Genomic DNA, 26697 nt, shown 5'->3' with positions numbered 1-26697 from the left:
ATTCAGGCAAAATGAATAAATTCTGGAGAGCTAATGTACAGCAAAGTGACTATAGTTAACAATACTGCATTGCATATTTGAAATTTGATAAGAGAATAACTCGTAAGTGTTCTCATCCCACCCACAGTCATACCTCAATAAAGTTATTAATTGAAGTACAAAGTACTGATTTTCTCTGAACTTTGGAATGATTTAATAGAAGCATTTTAAGTATTAAGAACAAATTTATTTTTCGAGGATGGTGAATATTAGTGGTCTGAAAAATCCATTTGGGAGTGCATTGGTGGAGGAAAACCTTTTTAGCTGGAAGTTTACCCTCCATGTTAGTTCCACCAGAGTTTCAGACTGTGTCGTGTTCTCAACAAATGGCACTAATCCTATAAAGGAATGCTACTATGATGGAAGAAGAGAGAAGAAGAATTGAATTCTCAGTAGAGCCAATCACTAGTGCTTTGAAAGGTCTTGAAGTATCTTTCAGAAATTCGAATCTGTGGAAATAAAGTGGCTCATCCAAAACCATGTGGCTGGGCAAGTGCAGGCCCAATGCTTACTATGTGTCTCCTTTTAAGAACGTCAGGGCCCAGGGGTCCCAGTGTGGCCCCATTAGTTAAGTGTCTGACTCTTGGTTTTGGCTCAGGTTGTGATCTCATGGTTGGGGGATTGAGCCCCGCATGGGCTCCACACTCTGCACAGTGTCTGTTTAAGGTTCTCTCTCCCTCCTACCACCCCCCACATGAATAAATAAACCTTTAAAAAATGTCAGAACCCAAATCTGTTTAACCTAAGAAAGCACTGACAAAATCATCACTGGAAGCAATGCTTCTGCATTCATAGAAATAGATTTTGACTGAGCTGGAAACATGATCCTTGTCTTCCTCTGTAGTTTGAATTCCTTAGCCTTAGCTTTATTTTACTGGGATTTAAAGTCTTGCTTCTGACTATTGGGTTACAAATCATCTAGAAGCTACATATAAATCGGCCATAGAGCTAGAATGTCATCACACATAAAATAATGGAGAGACAGACCCATGAACAATGAAAATCATGGTACCCACTGAGTGTTCTGGTTTTTATTTTAACCATCTTAATTCTTCAGAACTTATTTTAGCTGCACATAGCTATTTTTTTCTTGCTTGTTTGTTTGTTTTTTAAACAGCTTTATTTAGTCATAATTGATATACAAAGAACTACACATATTCATACGATTTGATGAGTTTGAACAGATGCAAATAGATGTGATACGATCAGCACAGTCCAGGTAATAGACATTTGCAATACCTCCAGAGTTTCCTTGTGTCCTTTGTGGGTCTTTTGTTTGATTTATTTTATTTTGTTTTTTTGCGGTAAGAAGAGAACATGAGACCTACCCTCTTAAATTTAAAAATTTTTTTTAAATTTTGAAATACACTAAACCTTACCGTTACCTCTAGGCACTGTGTTGTACAGCAGACATTTATTTATTTATTTATTTACTTACTTACTTATTTTTTATTTTATTTATTTATTTTTATTTTATTTTATTTTATTTTATTTTATTTATTTTTTTATACAGTAGACCTTTAGAATTTATGTAGCATAACCGAAGCTTCATGCCTGTTGAATGGCAGCCCCTTTTATACCCATCCCCGTCCCCTGGCAGCCACCACTGTACCCTCTGTTTCTATGGGTTTCGCTATTTTAGATGCCTCGTTCAAGTGAAATCATGCGGTGTGTGTGTCAGTTATGGTGATTGATAGTTTCCTAGAAAGTTATCCATTTCATCTGTTTTCCAGTGTTTGGAATTGAGGATATATGTATCTAAAGATTGTTTTAAAATTCCATTTTAAAAATCTGTTTCATTTTCTTTGTGGCATTTATCAGTAATGTAGATTAGTTATTTGTTTATTATTTACAGTCTCTTCCCCCCCTGCATTGGATTGTTGTCTCCATGATTGTGGGGGCCCTGTCTGTCTTGTTCACTGGCACCTACAGCAAGGCCTTGCCACATCGTAGCCATTCAGTAAATATTTCTTGAGCAGATAATTGTAAGATCTCTTTCTTTAAATATGTTCCCTTTGGGATCTCTGGGTGGTTCAGTGGTTTAGTGCCACCTTCAGCCCAGGGCATGATCCTGGAGACCCGGGATCAAGTACCATGTCAGAGTCCCTGCATGGAGCCTGCTTCTCCCTCTTCCTGTGTCTCTGTCTCTCTCTCTCTGTGGCTCTCATGAATAAATAAATAAAATCTTTAAAAATAAATAAATAAATAAATAAATAATAAATAAATAAATAATAAATAAATAAATAAATAAATTTGTTCCCTTTTCTGTTGCTACTGCTGTTTACTTGTGTTTTCTCTTTTTTCTTGATTCTGTTGCCAGAGGCTTATCTATTTTGTTGGCTTTTTTCAAGGCACCAGCTTTAAGTTCTCTACATCAATCAACTTTCTTAGCTTTAAGAAAAAAAATCCTGCTTTTTTCTTTATTGATTTCTTCCTTCTATTTGCTGTATATTTTATAGTTGCTGTGTTGTTCTGTTGTCTTCTAAATTCTTGAGTTGAGGGGCACCTGGGTGTCTCAGCGATTGAGTGTCTGCCTTCAGCTCAAGTCATGATCTCAGGGTCCTGGAATCGAATCCTGCATCGGGCTCCCTGCTCAGTGGGGAGTCTGCTTGTTCTCCCTCTGTCTCTGCCCTTGCCCCTGCTCATGCTCACTCGCTTGCTTGCTGTCTCTCTCTCCACCTGCCCCCTCTGTCTCTCTCAGGTAAATAAATAAAATCTTTTAAAAAAATTAATGAGCTGCAAACTAAATTTATTCTCTGTCTCCCTTGTTTTCTGATGAATACTTTTAATGCTGTAAATTTTCCTCTTCACTTTTGTTTCATTCCATAGGTTCCAATGGCTTTTGTTTGTTTGTTTTTTTACTTCTGATTTGTGTTTTCAGTTTTTCTTTTCTCTTCAACCCAAGAGTTATTTAGAAATGCATTTAAAAATTTCCAGATTTGTAGATCTGGGAGGGGGTGGATTTTATTTATTTATTTACTCATTTAGCTGTTATATTAGTTATTTATTTTTTAATTATTTTTTAGAGAGAGAGTGTGGGGTGGGGGGAGGCAAAGGGAGAGGGAGAGAGAATTTTATGCAGGCTCCACTCCCAGTGCAGACTGCACTGCAGGGCTCGATCTCACAACCTGAGATCATGACCCAAGCTGAAATCAAGAGTTGGACACCAACTGAGCCACCCAGGTGCCCCATAATTTTCAATCCATTATAGTAACTGTGGCCTGTGTGATACTGGCTTTATGGAAATTTTTGGGTATTTCCTTTGTCACCTAGAAAAGAGGTCCACAGACTCCACCCTGCAGGCCATAAGGGCCTGGTGCCTATTTTGGAAATGATGTTTGAGTGGAACAGAGGTACTCTCATTTGTTTTACCTACGACTACTTTCCAGTTACAACTGCACAGCTGAGTAGTTGTGACGGAGACCCTGTGGACCACACAGTTTGACTTATTTACTATCTGAACATTTCACAAAAAGTTTGCTGACCCCTGACTTAAAACATGGTCCATTTTTGTGACTTTTTCATATGGATCGAAAAATAAGTATATTGTCTCTTGGATAAAAGTCCCTTTATCCTTATTAGAATAAACTTGTATTATAGTGAGCCTTATATCCTTCCTCATAGTCTGTAGTTTTAATCATACATACCTGAGAGATGTATATAAACCTCCCATCCACGTCTATATCTTAGAGTTAGTTTTATATGTCTTGAAGCTGCATTGTTACTGTATAAAGAGTTTACAAAGGTTCATAACTATTATATTGTCCTATTGTGTTTTCCTTCATGAAATATGAGTAGCCTTCTTTGCCCATTTACACATTAATGTATGTATGCCTTAAAAAATCTAAAGAAAAAAAATCCCTAAAGAATATAAAGAATATTATTGTTCCTGTCAGATTTAGGTTGAACTGTGCATATTAGGAAAAAAATCTATAATAAATAGCAGTCGAAACAAGAAAGATTCTTCTTTCTTGGGTAGAAGTCTGGAGATGATAGGTATCCCAGGCCTCTGTGATGTCATCAGGGACCCAGGCTCCTCTCTTCTGCTTCACCATCTTGGTATATGGTTTCCGTCCTAAGGTCCCCTCATGGTCCACGAGACTTCTGGAGTTCCAGCCAGCACATCTCCATTGAGGGCCAGAAGGAAGAGGAAAGGTAGGAGGGCAAAAGTGGCCCGTCCTAGCTCAGCCGATTTCTAATCAATGACCTCAGAAATCTCAGCAAACAATTCCATTTCCATCTCACTGGCAGAACTTAGTGAAGCAGCCACACCTAAGCAGGGAGGCCTGTCAGGTAGCTCTGCCTCGGCTAAAAATTGGCGTTCTGTGACCAAGGGGGAAGGTGAGCCTGGACATTGGACTAGTCAGCCAGCGGTGCCCGCCACTGCCTGTTGCATGTTGCCGTTTGTCTTAGTAGCCTTTTCCTCGTATGACTTTCCATTCCTTCATTGTCAGCCTCCCTCCGTTATTTTGTTTTGGGTATGTCTCCTGTCAATAGAGTATTGCAAGATCCTGAGTTACTTGGACAATCAGAATATCTGTCTTACTAGGTGAGTGTGATGCATTCATCATCAGTGCTGTGATACGTGGCAGTGTTCCTGTAATTATCTTTTTTGTCTTCTGTTTGCCATGCTTTCTGTTTAATTCGTTTAACTTTTCCTGCCATTTGTTACACTGAATTTCCTGGTTTCTGTTTTAGAAGTTGTATGTACTGTTTTGACTCTTAGTTAAGACTCTTAGTGTCTTTTAACGTTGCTTTACTTTTTTTAGAAGATTTTATTTATTTATCAGAGAGAGCGTGAGAGTGAGAGAGCATGAGCAAGGGGAAGGACAGAGGGAGTGGGAGAAGCAGACTGCCTGCTGAGTGGGGAGCCTCATGCAGGGCTCGATCCCAGGACCCTGGCATCATGACCCAAGCCAAAGGCAGGTGCTTAACCAACTGAACCACTCAAGAGCCCCTTGACATTGTTTTGAAATAATTTCAGATTTACAGAAAACTTGCAAGAATAGTACAAAGGATTCCTGTGTACCCCAGATTCCTCACATGTCGACATTTTATATTTCCATTATCATTTTTTTTGTTACACGTATGAATAGTGTTTCCTGAACCATTTGAGAGTAAGTTACACACATCATGCCCCTTCAATGGACGTTTCCTAAAGAATAGGTACATTCTTTTACATAAAAACAATAAAAGAGTGAATTTCAGGGCATTAAAATTCATACATGACTATTACCTAATCCATATAGAGTACTCAGATTTTACCAGTTTTCCTACTACCATCCCTCATAGCAGAAAAAAAAAAGACTTTATTTTAGTCCTGGATGCAGGTTTACAGGTTGCATGTAATTAGTCTCCTTTGATCTTCTGTGAACATAGTATTTTTACACACTGTAGGCCAGTTATTTTGGAAAATGTCCCTCATCTTGGATTTGTTTGCATTTTCCACAATGAGATGCAGATTATACCATAAAAATACCACAAAAGTGATATATTCTCAGTGATCTGAATCAGAAGGCACATGGTATCACTTTGTCCTGCTACTGGTGGTTTCAAGTTTGACCAGATGAGTAAGCTAGTTTCTGTGAGGTTTTCCACGATTCTTCCCTTTGAAATCAGTTAAGTGTATTTTGGGGGGTTTTAGCATGCATCAATGATTCTTTCCTAAATTGTTTTCCTAAAATGATCATCAAAGGCAAGGTTCTAATTCCATCATTCCTTTTACATTTACCACCTTCATCTTGTTCTTTCCTGGATTCAGCTCTAGATTCGGCATTTCTCCAAGGAGCCCTGGTTCGCTTTAATTTTTAAACAGTTTTATTGAGGTATAATTGACATACAATAAACTACACATGTTTAAAGTATATAGTTTGATAAGTTTTGACATATACTACATGTACATACCTGTACATACCGTCACCACAATCAAGATAATGAAAATATCCATCACCCTCTTATCACTCCCTGTCCCTCCTGCAACCCCAGAAACCCTGATCTACAGTCACTATAGTCTGAATTTTTTTTGGGGGGGGGGAAATATACGTATATATAGAATATGTACTTTTTGTTCACATTTCATAAACCAGAATTATTTTTGAGATTCATGCATGTTATAGCATGTATCGATAGTTTACAATACTGAATCGTATAAATATTATCACAGTTTGTTTATCCATTTGCCTGTTGATAGACATTTGAGTTATTTGCAGTGTTGATTCATTAAAAATAAAGCTACTCTGAACCTCCGTGTACAAGTCTTTGTGTGAATATTCACTTTTTAAGAAATTCCTGTTTTCCAAAATAGTCTGCTGCGACTTTTGATTGGGAGTCTATTGAATATGGATCATTTAGGGGAAAACTGACATCTTAATGATATTGGGTGTTCCAATCTATGAACATGTTATATCTCTCCATTTATTTAGATCTTTAATTTGCTCAATAATTGTACATTTCTGCATACAAGTCTTGCATATCTTTTGTCAGATTGATCCCTACACATTTCATATTTTTATCCTATTGTAAATCTTTTTGTTTTAATCTCACTTCCTGTTGTTCATTGCTAGTATATAAAGATACACTTGATTTTTGTACGTTGAGTTTGTAGCCTACCTTTCTAAATTCACTTTTTAATTTTAGTACCTTTTTTAAAGAGTCCATTGGATTACCCACATAGGTTGTCATCTGTGACTAAAGCAGTTTAACTTCTTTGTTTTAATCTGGATGCCTTCTGTTTGTTTTTCTGACCTTGCTGCACTCATTGGAATGAACTACTGAATACAACTGGTGAGAGCAGTCCTGGTACCTCTTTTCCTGATCTTGGGGGAAATCATTCGGTCTTTTACTATGGAGTATGATGTTACCTGAAGAGTTTTTCCCTTATTGATTTGAGGAAATTTCCTTCTATTTCTAGTTTGCTGAGCATTCTCTTTTTCGTCAGTAATAAATGTTGCATTTTATCAAATGCTTATTTGTATCTACCGAGATGATCCTATAGTGCTTTTCTTTTTTAGTCTGTTAATATTGATGAATTACATTGATTGATTTGTGATTGCTAAACCAGCCTTGCATTCCTGGAATAAACCCAATCAGTCATGATGAATTATGTCTTATGGACTGCTAGATTTGATTTGCTCAAATTTTGTTAAGAGTTGTTTCACTTATCTACATGAAGCATATGAATTTGTACTTTTCTTGTTAAGTCTTTCTCTGGCTTTGCTAACAGAAATGCTGGCTTCAGAAAACAAGTTTGACAGTATTGCCTCTTTTTTGATTTAATGGGAGAGTTTTTGTAGATTTGATAGTCTTTCTTCCTTAAGTATTTAGTAGAATTCACCAGTCAAGCCTCCTGAGCCTGGAGACTTCATTGTGGAAAGCTTCTCAAATGCCAGTTTGATTTATTTAATAGATAGAGGGCTATTCAGGCTATATATTTCTTCTTGAGTGAGCTTTGGTAATTTGTGTCTTTCAAAGGACTTAATCATTTCACTTAAGTAGTTGAATTTATTGGCATAAAGTTGTTAGGATACTATCTTTTATTGTTTATTATCTGTGGAATCATTGTAGTGTCATCTCTCTCATTACTGTATTGGTAATTTGTTTCTCTTTTCTGATAAGTCTGGCTAGAAGTGTAATTTTATGAATATCTCCAAAAAATCCTTTTTTTCCATTGGTTTTATCTATTTGTTGAGCTGTGTACTGTTCCATTTATGTCAACTCTGATAAATAGTATTTCCTTCTCTTTGCTTACTTTGAGCTTCACTTGGCCTTTTTTCTTTTTTTTTTTTCTTCTATTTGTTTTAAGGTGGATGGAAGCTGAATTCATTCATTTGAGATCTATTTTCTTTTTTTTATATAAATTAATGTTAATTTCCAAGTACTCCTTTAGTTGTATCTCATGAATCTTGCTGTGATTCTCATTTTTATGCAGTCAAAATAATTTGTAATTTTCCTTTTGACTTCCTCATTAATCTATAGGTTGGTTATTTATCTATCATTTGGTTTTATTGAGATATACTTATATAGAATATTGTATTAGTTTCAGGTGTAGAGCATAATGATTTGATATATGCATATATTGCAAAATAATTGATGCAAGTTTAGTTAACATCCTTTTGGGTGTGTGTGTGTCTGTGATGAGAACTTTTAAGATTTATTCTCTTGGTAACTGTCAAATATATAATACAGTATTGTCAACTATAGCCATCAAGTTGTACATTATATCCCCAGGACTTATTTATAATTAGATGAATTTGCCTATTAAAGAGAATTTTAAAATTAGATAGCAAAGACAAACCCAACTCTATGCTCTATAATAAAAGAGTCCAACAAAATACAGATTAAAAAAAACTAAAAATAAAGGGATGGGCAAAAATGTATCAGGGACATGGGAATAGGAAGAGAGCGGGGGGGTTGCAATCACAGCAAGATCAGGAGCAAAGGCAAGGAAGCCCACTATTTCTGTTTTTCTTTCTATTTTCTTCTGTTTTTTGGGTTTTTTTTTTTTTTTTGGTATATTTTCACTGAGATACTTTTCCCATATTTTATTTCATTTTTTTAAGTTTAAGTTTTTATTATTTAAATTCCAGTTAGTTAACAAATAGTATAATATGAGTGTCAGGTGTACAATATAGGGATTGTTATGGAAGTGTTCCATAACAACACCCACTGCTCATCACCACCAGTGCCCTCCTTCATCCCCATCACCTGTCTTATCCCCCCACCTCCCCTCTGACCACCGTCAGTGTGTTCTCCATAGTTAAGAGTCTGTGTCTTGGTTTGCCTCCTTCTCTTCTCTTTCCCCTTGGTTCATTTGTTTTGTCTCTTAAATTCCACACAAGTGAAATCACATGGTATTTGTCTTTCTCTGATTTATTTCGCTTAGTGTATTTTCAGTAGGTAAAGAACTCTAGCATGGCCATTTTTGTCTTTCAGAACTATAAAGATTATTTCTCTACTGTCCAATGAGAAACTGGCTATCATCTTTACCCTTGTTTCTGTTTACTTAATATGACTTTTTTTCTGACTTCTTTTAAGATTTTCTCTTTTTCACTAATTTTAAGCTATTTGATTATAGTGTGCCATGGTGTAATTGTTTTCATGTGTCCTGGACTTGGGTTTCATTGAACTTAGACTTGTGGATTTATATTTTTCATCAAATTTACAAAAATCTCAGCAATTATTTCTTTTTTTAAATTTTTATTAATTTTTTTATTGGAGTTCAATTTGCCAACATATAGCTTAACACCCAGTGCTCATCCTGCCAAGTGCCCCCCTCAGTGTCCATCACCCAGTCACCCCAACCCCCGCCCACCTCCCCTACCACTACCCCTTGTTCATTTCCCAGAGTTAGGTGTCTCTCATGTATTCAGCAATTATTTCTACAAGTTTTTTTTCTCTGTTCCACTCTATTGTCATCTTTGGATATTCCTATTACATATTTGGCCACTTGACATTGTCTCACAGTTCACTGATGCTCTGTTCATTGTTTTTTGGTCTTTTTTTTTCTATCTGTGATTCATATTATATAGTTTCTATTGCAATGTAAGTTCACTAATACTTTCTTCTGTAATGTTTAATTTCCCATTAATCCTATCCATATTCAATCTTTCCTCCAGCTTCCTGAACACATGCAGAATAGTTATAATGATTATTAAAAGATGCTTGTCTGCTATTTCTTTCATCTCTGATATTTCTAGCTCTATTTTGGTTGACTTATTTTTTTCTTGTGTATAGGTCACATTTTTCTGCTTCTTCCTATGCCTAGAAAATTTTTAAAAAGATTTCATTTGGGATGGCTGGGTGGCTTGGTGGTTGGGCGCCTGCCTTCAGCTCAGGGCATGATCCCAGAGTCCTGGGATCGAGTCCCATGTTGGGCTCCCTGCATGGAGCCTGCTTCTCCCTCTGCCTGTGTCTCTGCCTCTCTCTCTCTCTCTGTCTCTCATGAATAAATAAATAAAAATATTTTTACGAAAAGATCCCCACGGGGATCCCGATGGCGGACCTGATCCCAGGACCCCGGGATCATGCCCTCAGCCAAAGGGAGATGCTCAACCGCTTTGCCACCCGGGCATCCCTATGCCTAGTAATTGATATGAATGTCAGATACTGTTGATTTTACTAAATATCGTTTTGGGGTTTCATATCTAGCCAGAAAGCACTTTGCTTACTAGCTTTCTTTTATTGTTAGGTTCTAATTTCTTTTTTAAAGAAAAGGTAACATACACTTCTGCAACTCTAAGGAAGATTTTGTCACCAAAAATCAAGGAACATTTGAATTGAAAAATTGGAAAGCTTGGAGGAAGAAAAATGAGTTGGACCACTCATCCCCAAACTTGAACATTGGAATCACCTGGGTAGTCTAAAAAATACACTGAACCAATCTGAAAGGGCTATTTACTACATGATTCCAAATATAAGACCTGCTATAAAAGGCAAAACTATGGAGACTAAAAATATCAGTAGTTGCCAGGGGTTAGGGATGAGAGAGGGTTGGATAGGGAGCATAGCAGATTTTTAGGGTAGTGAAATTATTCTGTATGATATTAAAATAGTGGATACATGCCATTATACGTTTGTGAAAACCTACAGAATGTACAACACCACGAGTGAATCCTGATGTAAACTATGGACTTTGCTGTGTCAATGTAGGTTCATCAGTTATTAATATATGACCCTCAAGTGCAGGATGTTGCTAATAGGGGATATCATGCATGTATGGGGACGTCTCTGTACCTTCCTCTCAATTTCGCTGTAAACCTAAAACTGCTCTAAAAAATTTTACACACATACACACATGCATACACACTCTGAATGGGTTCCTCCCCCAGAGATTGATTTTTATAATAGGTAAAGGATGAGGCTTGGGTACCAGGATTGGAAAAGAGAGTAAAACTTACATGTTCTCACCACAAAAGAGGAATAATCATGTGACATAATGTAGGTGTTGGCCAAGTCTATGGTGGTAATCCTTTTGCAGTATCTAAGTGTATCAAATCAACACCTTGTCTACCTTAAACTTGCATCATACTGTATATCAATTATATCTTAATAAAGTTGGAAAAATAGGGGAAAAAAAAGACAATTATTTTGTTGCCGAACAGTCAAGGAAGTCTTTGCTGAAGAAAGCATTTTTTTCTTTACCAGAGTATAATTGACATGCAACATTATATTAGTTTGAGGTGTACAACATAATGATTTGACAGTTGTGTACACTGTGGAAAGATCACCACGATAAGTCTAGTTACCATCCCTCATCACAGTCATAAAATCTTTTTTTTTTATCATGAGAGCTTTTAAGATCGACTCTCTTAGCAACTTCCAAACATGCAATTCAGTATTACAGACTAGTCATCATGCTGTGTATCACATCCCCAGGACTTCTTTTATAACTGGAGGTCTGTACCTCTTGATCCCCTACAGTCATTTTGCCCAATCCCCGACCCCTTCCTTTCTGGCAACCACCACTCTGTTCTCTGTGTCTATTAGTTTTGTTTTATTTTGCTTTTTAGATTCCACATATAAATAAAATTATGGCATTTGAAGAAAGCGTCCTTAGGCTGGTTTCTGGAGGAGTAGAAGTGAGCCAAGTAAAACTGGGGAGGAGCCCCGGGTATAGAGGAAACAGCATGTTGGAGGGTCTGAGATGGGAGGGAGGTTGTGTACACATGAGATTCTTTTTGGGGGTTGTTTTTTCCATCCTTTTAATGTTTATATATGTGAGGGCTGTGTGTACCTTCCTGAATTCCTTAATTCTTTCAGTTAATTTTACCTTTGGTTCTTCAGAGCTTTCCAGATAAAAATCATATCTCATCTGTAAATAGAAATAGCTGCACTTCTTCAATTTCTTTGGCTCTAATTGATTCCTTATGTGTGACTGTATTGACTTGCATCTACTCTACGACGTTTAAAGAGCAGTGGAAGTAGCAAGCGGTCTTGCTTGTTTATGATCCTCGGGGAAATCCCTGTGCTGCCTGACTCTTACGTAAGACTGTATTCAGGACTCAGGTTCACATATTTTTTCATACTAACAAAGTATACATTCCTACATTCCTACTTTCCTCTTTTGTTCTGTGTTTTAACCAGGAGTGAGTGTTGAATTTTGTTGGATATTTCGGTATTTGGGCAATTACGATTTTCTTCAGATCTATCAATATGATGTACTATATTAACAGATTTCCTACTATTGAACCAAGCTTGTCTTCCTGAAAAAAATCCTGCTAGGTTGCCTTAGTATGATATCAGACTTTACTCATTCATATTTTGTTTAGCATGTTTGCATAAATAATCATGAATTTAGAATTCTGGATTTTTTGTACTCTTTTTTTTCAGGCCTAGTTAATCCATATTGTACTTGTTTCCTAAGAATTGTTTTTGTGTTTTCTTTCATTTTTAAGGCTCCTGTGCAATGTTTGTAGCATTGGGAACAATGTATTCTTTGAATATTCCCCTAAGAAAGGAACAGGGCCTTTTATGGTGGGGGAGAGGGTATTTCAAAGATGTATTTCTTTTTTTTTCATTGATTGATTGATTGATTGCATACCAGGGAGGGGCAGAGGGAGAGAGAGAATCCCAAGCAGGCTCCATTGTGAGGTTTGATCTTAAGGCCCTGAGATCATGACTTGTTCTTTTTGCTTTTGTTTTAATTTTTTTTATTGGAGTTCAATTTGCCAACATCTAGCATAACACCTAGTGCTCATCCCGCCAAGTGCCCCCCTCAGTGCCCATCTTTGATGTATTTCTCTGTTTGCTATGGGAATTAGTCCGTTTACGTTTTCTTTCCTAATGAGGTCAATTTTAGTAAATTGTATTTTCCTAAGAAATCATCCATTTTGTCTTGTTTTCAAATTTATTTGCAGAGACATGTGTCTGCCAGATAGTCCCTTAGGGTATTTTACATCCCTTGTATTTTAATAGTCATCTCCTCCTCATCATTTCATATTTTGTATATTTGTGCTTCTTCCTTCCTCCCGCCCTTGATTATGTTAGCCAGTGGTATGTCTCTTCTGTAAATTTTCTCCAGAACAATCATTTTTATTAATTTGATTATTTTTTCTCAACTTCATTAATTTTTCTTTTATCTCTCATTTTTTCCTTCCTTATGTTTTATTTTGGTTATTTCATTGTGCTTTATCTTAGCATTTGGAATTAGGGACTTAATTAATATATATTTGGTCCCTCATTGATATCTAAGTGCTAAAGGCTATGAATTTTCCACTGACCTCCACTTGAAATATATCTCACAGATACTGAGATAGTATTTTCATTTTCATTATTTTTAAAAAACTCCTTTAATTTTGGTTTCCACTTCACCCACTCATTGTGCTCCAGTCTTCCTTCCCTCCAATATGGTATCTGTGATGTAGCCTGGCTAAAGTGGTCCTGCTCCCCAACGCCCTCAGAAGAAAGCTCCAAACCTGCAGCCCTTCATGGTTTGCCTGTTTCTGCAGCCATACTCTCTCTCATATGTAGGCTTACTCTGCCTACAGCATCCATTGCCCTTTTATTACTTGGCTATTGCCTACTCATTTTGGGGAACTAAGCTCAAATTAAGGAATGCTTCTCTGAAACTCCTCAATCTCCAATACTACCCCAGCTAAGTACACCTTTTGAGAACTAAATAGGATCCTATATTTCTTTCATCGTATTACTTACAGCATTTTAATATTTTGTCTCTCGATTAACATTGTAAGATCCTTGAAAGAAAGGGTTCCCTTTTACCCCTGTACCCCTGGTGCTAATAAATAATTGTTGAACATCCCTTCAGCTCTAGACTTCTTAATATATATGTTCTGACCCTGTGAGCTCCAGCAAATTCTAGAGCTTCTTTGTTAGAAACTTAGTTTGGTTGGTTGATTTTAGCTTTTCAGTTGAAGTATAACACATACAGAAAAGCGCACTAATTATAAATGTCCAGCTCAATCAGTTTTCACAAAGTGAAGACCCCTACGCATCCACAGCACAGATCAGCTCCATGAATTTTCACAAAGTAAATGTGCCTGTGAAATTGTGACACATATCAGGAAACACAAGCTATTTTATTTGGCCCAGGTGTAGTTGCTCTCAATTGGAATGATTTTAACCATCTGCAGTTGACTCTTTAACAACAGAGGGCCTAGAGATGCCAACCCCCTGTGTAGTCAAAAACCCACATGTAACTTTTGACTCTCCAAAAACATGTACTAATAGCCTGTTGACCAGAAGCCTAATGCAATAACATAAACAATCAACACATGCTTTGTATGTTGTATGTATACCATATTGTTACAATAAAGTAAGCTAGAGAAGAGAAAATGTTGCTAAGAGAATCATGAGGAAGTGAAAATGCAGTTAGAGTACTGGAGTGTAAAAAAGCCACGTACTTAAAATGCGCATCCTGCTGCAGTACAAACCTGTGTTGTTCCAGGGCCAACTGTAGTTCATTAGCAAAAGCAGACTCTGTCCTAAGCTTGGGGTGTCTACCTACATAGGTCCTGGGATTGTAGTTTTGAGTAAACTGACAGGAGCTCCAGCTATTGGAGCTTATGAAAATGTGTGAATATTCTCAGTGGACCACTGGAACCATTTCTGCTCATTGGTCCTGCCAAACTCAGTAGGAAACCCTATATTACATACCCTAACAGCAGCCAGAGACTGACTTCTTCATGATTTTTGGAATCATCGGTAGTTATAGGGCCTTCTGCAGAACAAAGTAGCTATGTCATACTCTTTCATGAGTTTCTCCCCACCTACTTGGGTGTGAGGAGGGCTGCTTGTAAGTCTCCATTATTTATGTTCTACCTGTATTGTGGTACGGAACCCAGACATATCCTGCTGGGTGGGAAAGAGAGAGGGGAGAGCTAGATCTAAGGCTGCTGTACTACCATGTGCCAGTGAGGCCTCACAGTGCCAGGGGCCCTCAACCTGGATGGTCCACTGAACCCACCATTAGGTGGAGTTTAGGTATATTGGGGGTGAGAGTAGGTAGAGGTAGATGGGTTGGCCTCATGTCAACAAGCATGTCTGTTTCTCCCACTCCAGCATGAAAATGCAAGTATTTGTGAATTTTTTAAAAAGATTATTTATTTATTTATGAGAGAGAGAGCGCGCAGGAAGGAGAGGAAGAGGGTGATAGAATCTGAAGCAGACTTTGTGCCGAGCACAGAGCCTGATGTGGGGCTCGATTCCACAACTGCAAAATTGTGACCGGAGCTGAAACCAAGAGTCAGACACTTAACTGACTGAGCCACCCAGGCATCCCGAATTCTGGAAACCTAATGCACAACACGGGGACTACAGTTAACAGGACTGTATTATATACTTGAAGTTCTCTAAGGAGGTAGACCTCAAGTATTCTTCCCACACACGTACACACATAGAATGGTGGCTATGTGAGGTGATGGATATGTTAATTAGCTTGAGTGTGGTGATCATTTTACTCAAAATATCAGTATCAAAACATCAATTTAACATATATGGTTCCTTTTTGTCAATTATACCAAAATAAAGCTAGAAACAAACATAAAACTGACTCGAATTGATTGTCTTGCAGGTATGAGAGGATTGAAATCCCAATCCATATTGTACCTCACGTAACCATTGGGAAAGTATGCCTTGAATCCGCAGTTGAGCTGCCCAAGATCCTGTGCCAAGAGGAGCAGGATGCATATAGGAGGATCCACAGGTAGAGTCCTCCCTCCTCTCTCATCTTGACTTCGCAGGGCCTGCTCCCTCTTCTCTTCTTGAATGCCCTTTCCTAACACGCTCCCTGTGAGAGAGCGTGTTAACAACCTGTTTGACATTCATGTCTCTCCTGCTCTTTGGATCCTTCAAGGGCAACGATACTTTTTGGTTGTTAAAAACAAAACAAAACAAAACGAAAAAAAACCCGGCAACATCTTAGCCCTACTGCCAAGCACTGGGTCTTGCCCAATAAAAGTGTACTAGGTGATGTGAGAGACAGTAATTTCAGATAATCTCTGAGTTCTCTTGAAGTTCTATAAAATTACATCCCCCTAATCATGAAAAATATAACTGTCATGGAATTTAAATGATACATATTCATCTGATCCAATTCGGAAAGGTCTGGTGCAGTTTATCATTTTGTTACATAGTCTGTGACCATTTTGTTTGCCCTTCACTGCTGCCTTGCTACTGACCTAAACTATTTTATCCCTTTAGCCTCACACATCTGGACTCTGTAACCAAGATCCACAATGGCTCCGGTAAGATTTTTTTTCTAGAATATAGTCAGTGATTCCTGAAACACTCAGCTGACAGAAACAAATTTAGTTTAAGGGCTTGACGTGATAGGTTCAAGTTCTCCTTGAATTTCCTTTTCCAAGAGCTTTGCCATTCATTAATCCTGCTCCCAACTTTTGTTTTGAACCCTGCGGACCCTTTACTGTATATGCTACCTGGACTAAGACTGGAGGAAAGACTGGAATGAGGTTTATGAGTGACTTTCTCGGGGGTACCTGTTTAACACCCAGCTCTCAGGGAGGAGGAAGGGCCCTGATTTTTTCTCTTTGCCAGTTTCCATGGTGTAATACTCCTACCATGGCTGATTTCAAACAACTAATGTGACCTCAACCAGCTCACAGACTTTTGAACTTTCAACAGTTGGCTTTCATGAGCTGATCTAAGTTGGCTCCAGCACACCACCACCAGCCTATTATGGTGGCAGTTGAAAGAAATGGATAGACAGATAAAAGGGAAGGTGGGAAGGAAGAACTCTTTTCATGTCAATAAACAGAGAGGGATTCCTATACAAGGCCAAGGAGCAGAAAACTCAATGCAGGATATACACTGAATCACTTTTCTCCAGCAGACACCCCTACCCTCTCATACCTTCTCTTTGGATAACCCTGATTCCCAGGCCATTTTGTGTAGCCTTCCCCAGTGACTGGCGAAGTCCCCAGTGAGGAAGAAGGGGAGGCTTTCAAGTATTATAGGCCATTACTTTGAGATGAAAAGAAGAGATGGCTTGGTATATCTCTCATTTCTATCTGGAGGTAAATATGACAAAGAATTAAAAGTTGGTAATATATGACATGTAGTCACTAAATTACTGCTCTCAAGCCACAATAATTTATATAGTATGATATTAACTAAAAAATGAACAAATAAATCAGTAGGGCAGCCTGGGTGGTTCAGCGGTTTAGCACTGCCTTTGGCCCGGGGCGTGATCCTGGGGTCCCAGGATCGAGTCCCACGTCGAGCTCCCTGCATGGAGCCTGCTTCTCCCTCTGCCTGTGTCTCTCTCTTTCTGTTTCTCATGAATAAATAAAGTCTTAAAAAAGATAAACAAAATTTGTTAAAAAAAATCAGAACTGAATAGAGCCCACAAATGGGCCCATGTGTATATAATAATTTATATTTAAGAAAGCTATTACTTTAAATCAGTAAAAAAAGGATGGGTTATCCACTGAATAGTGTTGGGACAGTTCTTTGTTTGGTAGTTTATTCATTCAGGAAAGATCTGAGCGCCTGCTCCGTACAGTGGAGTACTGCTCAACAACAAAAAGACCTGGGACTCCTGGGTGGCTCAGCGGTTGAGCGTCGGCCTTTGGCCCAGGCCATGATCCCGGGATCCGGGATCAAGTCCCACATCGGGCTCCTTGCGGGAAGCCTGCTTCTCCCTCAGCCTGTGTCTCTGCCTCTCTTTCTGGGTCTCTAATAAATAAATAAAAAGTCTTTAAAACAACCACAACAACAGAAAGACCTGCAGCTACATGAACCACCTGGGTGAACCTCAAGGGCATCATGCCAAGTGAAAGCCGGATCACACTAAATGCTACATACTCCATTGTTCCGTTTATATGACATTCAAGAGTAGGCCCAAGTAGTCTGTGCTGACAGCAAGCGGTTCAACAGCTGCTCGGTTAGAGGTGACTGCAGACGGGCCTCCGGGCTGACAGAGAAGCTCTTTCTTCACTAGGGATGCTTACCACAGGCGCACACCTGTCCAAACTCATTGAACTAACTGTACACTCTAAATGGGGTCATTTTATTATCTATAAATTATACCCTTTAAGCTCATTTCATTTGATTTTTTAAGATTTATTTATTTGAGAGAGAGAGAGAGAGAGCGAGCGAGCACAAGCAAGGGGAGGAGCAGAGGCAGAAGCAGACTCCCCACTGAGCAGGGAGCCGGCCCTAGGACTCGATCCCAGGGCCCTGAGATCATGACCTGAGCCAAAGGCAGACGCCTCACTGACTGAGCCACCCCGGCGCCCCTCAATAAGTCATGTATGATGAAGGAGAAAAAGATATTTCCATTAGGCAGAATTTGTTTTAAAATTAGAATCTTTGTCTCACCATGAAGCTGAACACGAAAAATGATAACTCCCTTTTTCTTCATCTCACTGTTTTTCCCTCATTTTAAAAGAGTAGCTTTTAGGTGAGTTGAATTAATGTATTTATTTCTTAAAGCTACAAAACATTTGAGCCATGTTCCTAGTGGATTTGGGGAAAACTAAGTTGCAGAAAGCAGAGGTGTAGCTACCTGGGGGCTGTGGTCATTTGTCATCTACACGGTGCAGAGGCCGCGGGCTGGGGAAGGAGGCCTATGGTTCTGAGCCCTTCTGCGTGAGGGGGTAAAGAGCTGGCTACCTTGCCGCCCTCGGCATAGCTTGTGGACCCAGGGGCATTCAGGATGGCCTAAAATCGGTGTATTCTTTGCTCAGCTCTTCTTTCTCCTGGCTAGCGATATAAAATCATCTGCTCGTCCTGCCTCTTGCCCCAGTTCCTTCTTCAGGAGCTCACTGTTGGGGGGGCTATTGGTGGTGGAGTGTTACCTCTTCTGTGTTTTCCTATTGAAGTGTTTACCAAGAATCTGTGCAGTCAAATGTCAGCCGTCAGCGGGCCTCTCCTGCAGTGGTTGGAGGACAGACTGGAGCAAAACCAGCAGCACTTACAGGAATTGCAACAAGAAAAGGAAGAGCTTATGCAAGAACTCTCTTCTCTAGAATAAAGTCGGAGACCAATGTGGTAAACAAACTTTTTCAATTTGTATGTCATGCGTGGTCTGAAAATTCACTCCCCTCATGTGTAGGCAGCCAACGGAGCAGCTCTCTTTGTCTCCCAGTGGACGAATTTTAATGATGTAATAAAAACAAAAACAAGATGCCTTCCTGAAAGTTCCATTAGGGCTCAGTGAACCCTCTTACCTGTCACTGGGCTCCAAAGTACATATGAAGATTCTTTAAGTACGACATTAAAGTGTTTTTTTAAAAAAGGCTATGAGAGGTACATTGGCAAGGACATCTTGTAATAAAATGTCCTAGGAGCATTTTTATTTTATTTTATTTTTAATATTTTATTTATTTATTTATTTGAGAGAGCAACAGAGAGCAAGAGAGCACAAGTAGGGAGAGCGGCAGAGGGTGAGGGAGAAGCAAACCCCCTCCCCATTGAGCAGGGAGTCCGACATGGGGCTGGACCGTGGGCTCATGACCTGAGATGGAGGCAGGATCTTAACCCACTGAGCTGCCCAGGCGCCGCCTAGGAGCATATTTTAAATATTGGCTTCTCCCTTGTTTAACTCTGAAGTTTTCATTTTCAATTTTAGACACATTCCCTAGAATAAGCTAAAGGAAGAAGAGTATTTCCTGTTTCGGTGTTGTAGTTCTGATGCTTATGTTGGATAAGTAGATGACTATACTGGAGTGAGTGGCAGGAAGTGAAGGTGGCCCATTAGCACCCTGCCTCCTCTTAGCTCGCACTGAGAGGCATGCGTCTTCCTTCTTGATCTCTAAAATATGAGGTATTCCGAGATACCTGTCGAAGGCTGAATCTATGTGGGTGCCCTTCCTAACCAAATAGATGATGAGTGCTAGCATATTTGACTCTGAAGCAAATTCTATTGAGCAGATCGAATTTTCCTAGGAACTTCCATTTTAATATAAATATGCTTTTTCCAGAAACATTAAGGACTTAGGATGTAACAAAAAATCACGTTTTAGCACGTTCTTTTGCATTATTCTTTCTATGTAAAACCACAAAAGATAAGTGTGTCTTCAGAAAAGAGTCAGGCATGTGGATCCCTGGGTGGCTCAGCAGTTTAGTGCCTTGCCTTTGGCCCAGGGCATTGTCCTGGGGCTCTGGGATCGGGTCCCGTGTCGGGCTCCCTGCATGGAGCCTGCTTCTCCCTCTGCCTGTGTCTCTGCCTCCCTTGCCTTCTGTGTCTCTCATGAATAAATAAATAAAATCTTTAAAAAAAAGAAAAGAGGGATCCCTGGGTGGCGCAGCGGTTTGGCGCCTGCCTTTGGCCCAGGGCGCGATCCTGGAGACCCGGGATCGAATCCCGCATCGGGCTCCCTGCATGGAGCCTGCTTCTCCCTCTGCCTATGTCTGCCTCTCTCTCTCTCTGTGTGTGACTATCATGAATAAATAAATAAAAATCTTTAAAAAAAAAAAAAAAGAGGCCTATTGCATCCTAGAAATTTATGTGGGTGTTGGAGCCAGTGGAAAGAAAACCATCCCAACAGTTAACAACAAACGATTGGTTTTGGTTTTGGTTTTTCCTTCTTGTTTCTCCCAAGATTGTTTTTCGCGTTTCAAGGTATAGCCCACCTGCATGAGAATCACTTGGAGGTCAGACTTTCTCTTTGGGGGTGGAAGCTAGAAATCTTCAGGAACTCCCCAGCTAATTCAAAGGCATACCACTAGCATAAGGGCATATGGGGTATAAGTGCTATATTTCCCTTTATTTCCCACAGCCACAATCCTTCTCTATTCTTTTCTTTCCCTATAGGAAAAATGAAAATATCCAGGTTTACAATCAATTAAGCTCAATCAATTTTGAAGAACCTGGAGGACTCCCATTACCTGACCTCAAGACTCACTCTAAAGCTACAGTAATCCAGACAGTGTGCTATATACCCACCTGCTTTTGACAAAGGTGTAAAAGCAATTCAATGGAGTAAGGATAGACAGTCTTTTCAACAAATTATGCTGGAGCAATTGACACCCATAGGCAAAACAATGAACTTTGACCTAAACTGCACACCCTAGACAGAAAGTAACTCAAAACAGATCATAGACTTAGATTTAAGACGTAAAGCTATAAAACTTTTAGGAAAAAAAATCATTGAAGAAACATCAGGATCTTGGGGCTAGGCAACAAGCTCTTGGCCTTCACTACAAAAGCACAGTCCTAAAAGGGAAATGATATACTGGACTTCATCAAAATGAGAAACTTTTGCTGTGTAAACAAATCAAGAGGATGAAATTTTTGACAGAACTTATTTGCAAACCATATGTCTGATCAAACTTGACTATATAAAGTCAACAGTAAAAAACCCATCCAATCGAAAATGAGCAAAAGACGCGAATAGACATTTCACTAAAGAGGATGTATGGATGGCAAGTAAGCACATGAAGAGATGTTGAACTTGAGTAGTCATCAGGGAACGCAAATGAAAACCACAATGAATTATGATTACATGCTTATCAGAATGGCTAAAGAAAAAATAGCAAAAATACCAGATGCTGTCGAGTGTACAAACTGGATCTCTCGTACCTTACTTATAGGAATGTTAAATGGTACAGCTACTCTACAAAAGAGTTTGGGAATTTCTAATAAAGTCAAACATCCTTGTATCATACACCCCAGCGATTACACTCCTGGATATTTATCCCAAAATAATGAGAAGCTATGATGGCACAAAAATTTGCACACGAATATTCTTAGCAGCTTTCTTTGTAATAGTTAAAAACTGGAAATAACCCAGATGTCCTGCAATCGAGTGAGTGATCAAACCAAACATCTGTACTGTGGAGTCCTACTCTGCAATGAGGAGAAACGGACAACTTTGATTCACACAACTTGGGTGGACCTCAAGGGTATCATGATGAATGAAAGGGCCAGTCTCAACAGGTCCCGTACTCCATGGTTGCATTCTTGAAATGACAGGATTATAGAAATAAAGAATAATGATTGCCAGGGATAGGGACTGGAGGGGGTATGGGATATGTGCGACTATAAAGGGATAACAGGGAGTTCCTTTGTGCTGATGGAACAGTTCTGAATCTTGATTATGGTGTTGATCACATTACTTGGGCTAAAACTCCGTAGACCTACACACACCCACAGATGAATGCATGTGAAATCTGGTGAAAGTGAATGGGGTCTGTAGTCGAGTTAGCCGTGTCGTGCCATTGTCAGTATGTCGGGTTTGAAGTACTGTAGCGATGGAAGAGCTTACCACTGGGGGAAACTGGGCAAAGCGTACATGGGACTCGCTGTACTATTTTTGCAACTTCCTGTGAATCCATAATTATTACAAAATAAAGAGTTAGATGGATTACATAAGGAACTAGGAGGAATGGTTCTTAATTTGTGAAATAAGAGTGCTGAAAAGAAAACCCAAGAGGAATAAAACGATTTGGATGTTTTTACAGGCCGATGGTGAGCACACATCCCTTTCCTTTCCTGGGCTTCATTTTTTTTTTTTTTCATTTGTCAGGCAACAGTGGGTCACCAGTAAGGTTCCTTTTATCCCAGTGTTCCGTCTTGAAAGGTGTTGAGCGTCACAAGGAACAGTGATGTGAAGAAGATGTATCATCACTTTCCCACCAGCACCAGTTGGGCTTCCTTCACGCAAAATCCTGCGCTCCCCGCACAACCCTGTGTCCCGTGGTCGGTAGATTCTCGGTTTTCAATCACAGCCAAGACTGAGAGGAACAATATGTACACCTGCCTTCTGTCTGTTTTGTCGTTTCCTATTCGTTCAAGTCATTGCCTTCTGACGTCTGTCCGTGTCACCCCATTCAAACTACTGCTGCCAAGGTCACCCATGACCTCCCCATAGTGAGCATCAACAGGTGCTGTTCATGCCCTTAGTGGACCTCTGAGTCTTGACACAAGTGGCCACTCTTCTGTGAAATCTACTTCTCTTGGCTTCTGCTATTTTCGGGTTTTCCCCTTGTCCAGCTGCTCCTTCTCAAACTCATGTGTTGGCTTCTCTATTGCTGCTCACCCGTATGGAGTCCACAGACCTCCATGGCTCCATCCACACCTCTGCATGCACTCTAGATCCACATTTCCCCCTGCTTCCTACCTGTCTCCACTGGCTCTCTCAATACATCTAAAGCTGCCCTCCTGCTTTTCAGTCTAAACCATATTAGGGAATATTTCTTACCTCAGTGAATGGAACAGCCATTTGCACAAATCAGAAACCGAATAGACATCAACATCTCCATCACCTTCAAAACTATTTACACTGATAGAGTTATGACAGCTTTCTAAATTTTTTTTGTCTCTTAATGGGATTTTTCATTTGGTAACTCCTTAAATCTCTCTCTATAGTTATTAACATAAAATCTTTTTAATTTTTTTTTTGGAGTTCAACTTGCCAACATAGAGCATATCACCGAGTGCTCATCCAGTCAAGTGCCCATCACCCAGTCCCCCCAGCCCCCCCGCCCACCTCCCTTTCCACTTTAAAACTTTTTTTAAAGATTTTATTTATGAAAGACACAGGCAAAGGGAGAAGCAGGCAGGACTCGATCCCAGGACCCGGGGATCACGCCCTGAGCCGAAGGCAGATGCTCGACCGCCGAGCCACCCAGGCGCCTCAAGGTACGGCAGCTTGAAATGCTTTGTGTAACCCGGTCACTCGTAAGAGGCAGGTGGGGGCAAAGGTGAGCACGTGCAGGTGTCAGTGCCTGGCGGCTGGGAAAACAGCTGGAATCACCGCACGAAGGCCTGGGAGGGGGGAAATCTGGTGAAAGTTGTGCGAGGAGAGAGCCAACCATCAGTCCATTAAACAAGTCACTCGATTGTACAAATAGTGAGGGCAGGAGTGAGGATTCTCAGTGTCAGGAAAAGAACTCACGAACGTGAATAGAGGCAGGGTAGAGTGAACCTCGAGAGACTGGATTGAAATTAGAAGTAGAACATGGAATTCGTTCAAAGGTAAAAAAAAAAAATGCATGTGCACAGACGGTGTGTGTGTGTGCACGTAGCACTTTTGTGCAGTCCGCCCACTACCAGGACTAGAAGAGGGCCAGCCAGGAGCTGGGGACATGGCTGTCACGAGCCGTTGCTTCTCGAAGGCCGTCCTTCCCTGAAGGTCAACCGTGGGCCTGGGGGCAATGGCTCGAGGCGGGGCGGGGCGCAGGGCATCCAGCACATGCCCAGAGCATCTTCTGGAACCATTTAGGGAAACAAACTGGCCCCGCCTTTGGGGGCTCCCGCTGGCCCAACGTGGGACAACTCGTGTATCAAGATAAAGGACTGTCATACTTCGAGTGATGCAGGAATGTGAGTCCACGCTGATAAAAGGAAGAGGCGGGTCAACTCCTCAACGCGGGAGGAATGATTGGACCGGACAGTCCCCCTTGGGCGGGCTCGGAGTGGTGGCTGGTTCGGGTGACAGTCACCAGCCCATGCCGAGACAGGTTGATGGCTGGCTTCAGTGTCAGGGACATGAACAGTAGCTCAAGGCCGAGGAGTTTCCCGGGACAGAAAGACGTTCCAGACACGACAGCTGAGTACAACACGTGTCCCCAACTTGGACCCTGGACCGGAGAGGAAGGAGAAGCTGTGGGGATGGCCGCTGTATTCCAGCAGGGTCTTTGGGTTGGATTCTAGTGTCGCAGTCGGTGACCAGGGGGTGCATGGGCTCAGTCTGGCCACCGAGCCGCCGCCGTGGGAGGAGGGACCGCCACCTGTCAACGAGGCCACGGGGCGGTGGGGACTGTCACCGTCAGTGATATTTCCCACTCATTTTCTCTCCTTTCCCCTATGATCCCTTTCACTAATTTTTATATTCCCCGAGTGAATGGGACCATATGATGATCGTCCTTCTCCAACTTACGTCACTCAGCACAATACCCTCCAGGTCCATCCATGTTGAAGCCAGCAGTGGGTGCTTGTCCCTTCTGATGGCTGTCACCGGACAGGAGCTGCCCGCGGCGCCCCAGGGCCGCAGAGCAGAGCCATAGGGACCCACGTCATTTGCAACAGAATGTGGGAAAGTTCCACCGGGGGCGCCGGCCGGGCCTAGACATGGGGACAGCCGGCAGGGCCGGCCCATGGCAGGACGACCTGGCAAAAGGGGAACACAGTAGGGGCAGCCCCCTGACCGATTCCGCACTCCGCCGGCCTGCTCCTGCCCGGGGGCCGCCTGTCCCCACCGACGACACTGACTCCGGTGGACACGGAGTGGAATGACCGTAGCAGCCAGACTCAACTACCCTCCCGAAGAGTAGCAAAGGCCCTGTCCAGGAGCTCAGACCAGGAAGACCCTAGAAGAAAACTCAGCGAACGTTCTCGACTGCAGTTCCGGCAATGGGGCCTCAGAGGTGACGCCAAAGGCCCCCGCCACAAGGAGCAGAAACCAAGCCTACAAGCCCTCTGAGAGTTCGGGCAAGACTTGTGAAGTGAAGACAAAAAGGGTTTAGAGAGACCTTGCAGGGCCGCCCGGGTGGCTCAGTAGTTTAGCGCCGCCTTCAGTCCAGGGCGTGATCCTGGGGTCCTGGGATCGAGTCCCGCATCGGGCTCCCTGCATGGGGCCTGCTTCTCCCTCTGCCTGGGTCTCTGCCTGTCTGTGTCTCTCATGAATAAATAAATAAAATCTTAAAAAAAGAGAGACCTTGCGGTGTGATGGAGGCTTGGGCCCCTGGCCGTGTGCTGTGAACACGTGTCCCTGCTGTTAGGACGTGTCCAGACCATGCATGTTCACGGAGTGTTGGAGATTCTCGTCTGAGATCCGAAGTTCTTGGCGTATGAACAGTGCCTTGGTTGCTGAGAGCTTCCACCGGCGGCTGCCCAGCAGGTGGGGTGCGGGGTGCCCCCCAAGCCCCAGATGCCTGCCTGCTGCGGGCACTTCTACAAACATGCCGTCGCTCAGAGAAAAGCAGCTGGCTGTCATCCACAAGGCAAAGAAGTTTGTGTCCCTGAGTTATGAATGAATGAATGAATGAATGAATGAATGAATGAATAAATAAATAAGCTGCACCTGCTGCCAAAACTTGGCCCATTGGCTCTGCGGCCAAAGACACCCCCGGGACTGGGCCCTGTGGCCTATGGGTGGTGGGAGGCCTGCGATGCCTCCGTGCGCTCCCTGGCCCGGCCCCCCGCGGACGCCTGGAGGCGCCACCTCTGCTCCAGCCGGTCCCCGTCCTGACGACGGCGGGAGCCACCAGCGAAGGACGCCGTCAGCGCCACGACGCGCCTACAGGCTGCTCTGTGCCCCTGCCTTTCCTGCCCCGGGACCCGGGGCCCCGGCCTCCTGCACACGCGCATCTGCTCCCCGAAGGCCACTGCGACTCGCACCCCCTGCAGCCCCAGCACGCCAGAGTCACCTCAACGGGACGGACCTTTCCGGGCCCTATGTGTGTCCGCCGGCCGAGCCCCGGTTGCTGATGACTTGCGTCCGTCCCTCCCACCCGCGAAAGCCTGAAAACCTACGTGGGTGAATTCTACGGAACATTTAACTTAGAAGTTTTACCAATCCTTCGCAAACTTTTCCAAGCGATTTCGGAGGACGGAACACACCCGGATCCATTTCATAAGGCCAGCACTACCCCATACCAGGGCCAGACAAGGACACACAACAAAATGAGATTCTAGGCCAACATCCCTGATGAATACAGATGTGAAATTCTCAGGAAAACACCAGCGAACCAAATGCAACGGCACCATGGAAAGATCATCCTGCACCCTGATGCAGT

General features: G+C 41.6%; 1 protein-coding gene across 1 annotated transcript in view; it reads left to right on the top strand.

The window, feature by feature from the left end:
* Positions 1–22334, top strand: part of BRCC3 (BRCA1/BRCA2-containing complex subunit 3) — a 62213-nt gene extending 39879 nt beyond the window's left edge. Inside the window, exons 8-12 of the mRNA XM_072817542.1 lie at positions 4120–4194; positions 15566–15697; positions 16195–16238; positions 18837–19005; positions 20771–22334. Of these exons, the coding sequence (XP_072673643.1) occupies positions 4120–4194; positions 15566–15697; positions 16195–16238; positions 18837–18988 (403 nt within the window). The 3' untranslated portion in view covers positions 18989–19005; positions 20771–22334. The remainder of the gene's footprint in view (positions 1–4119; positions 4195–15565; positions 15698–16194; positions 16239–18836; positions 19006–20770) is intronic.
* The last annotated feature ends 4363 nt before the right edge of the window (positions 22335–26697 follow it).

This window comes from Canis lupus, chromosome X (assembly GCF_048164855.1).
Source record: "Canis lupus baileyi chromosome X, mCanLup2.hap1, whole genome shotgun sequence".
NCBI classification, from domain to species: domain Eukaryota; kingdom Metazoa; phylum Chordata; class Mammalia; order Carnivora; family Canidae; genus Canis; species Canis lupus.
This window is presented reverse-complemented; position numbering and strand designations above follow the sequence as displayed.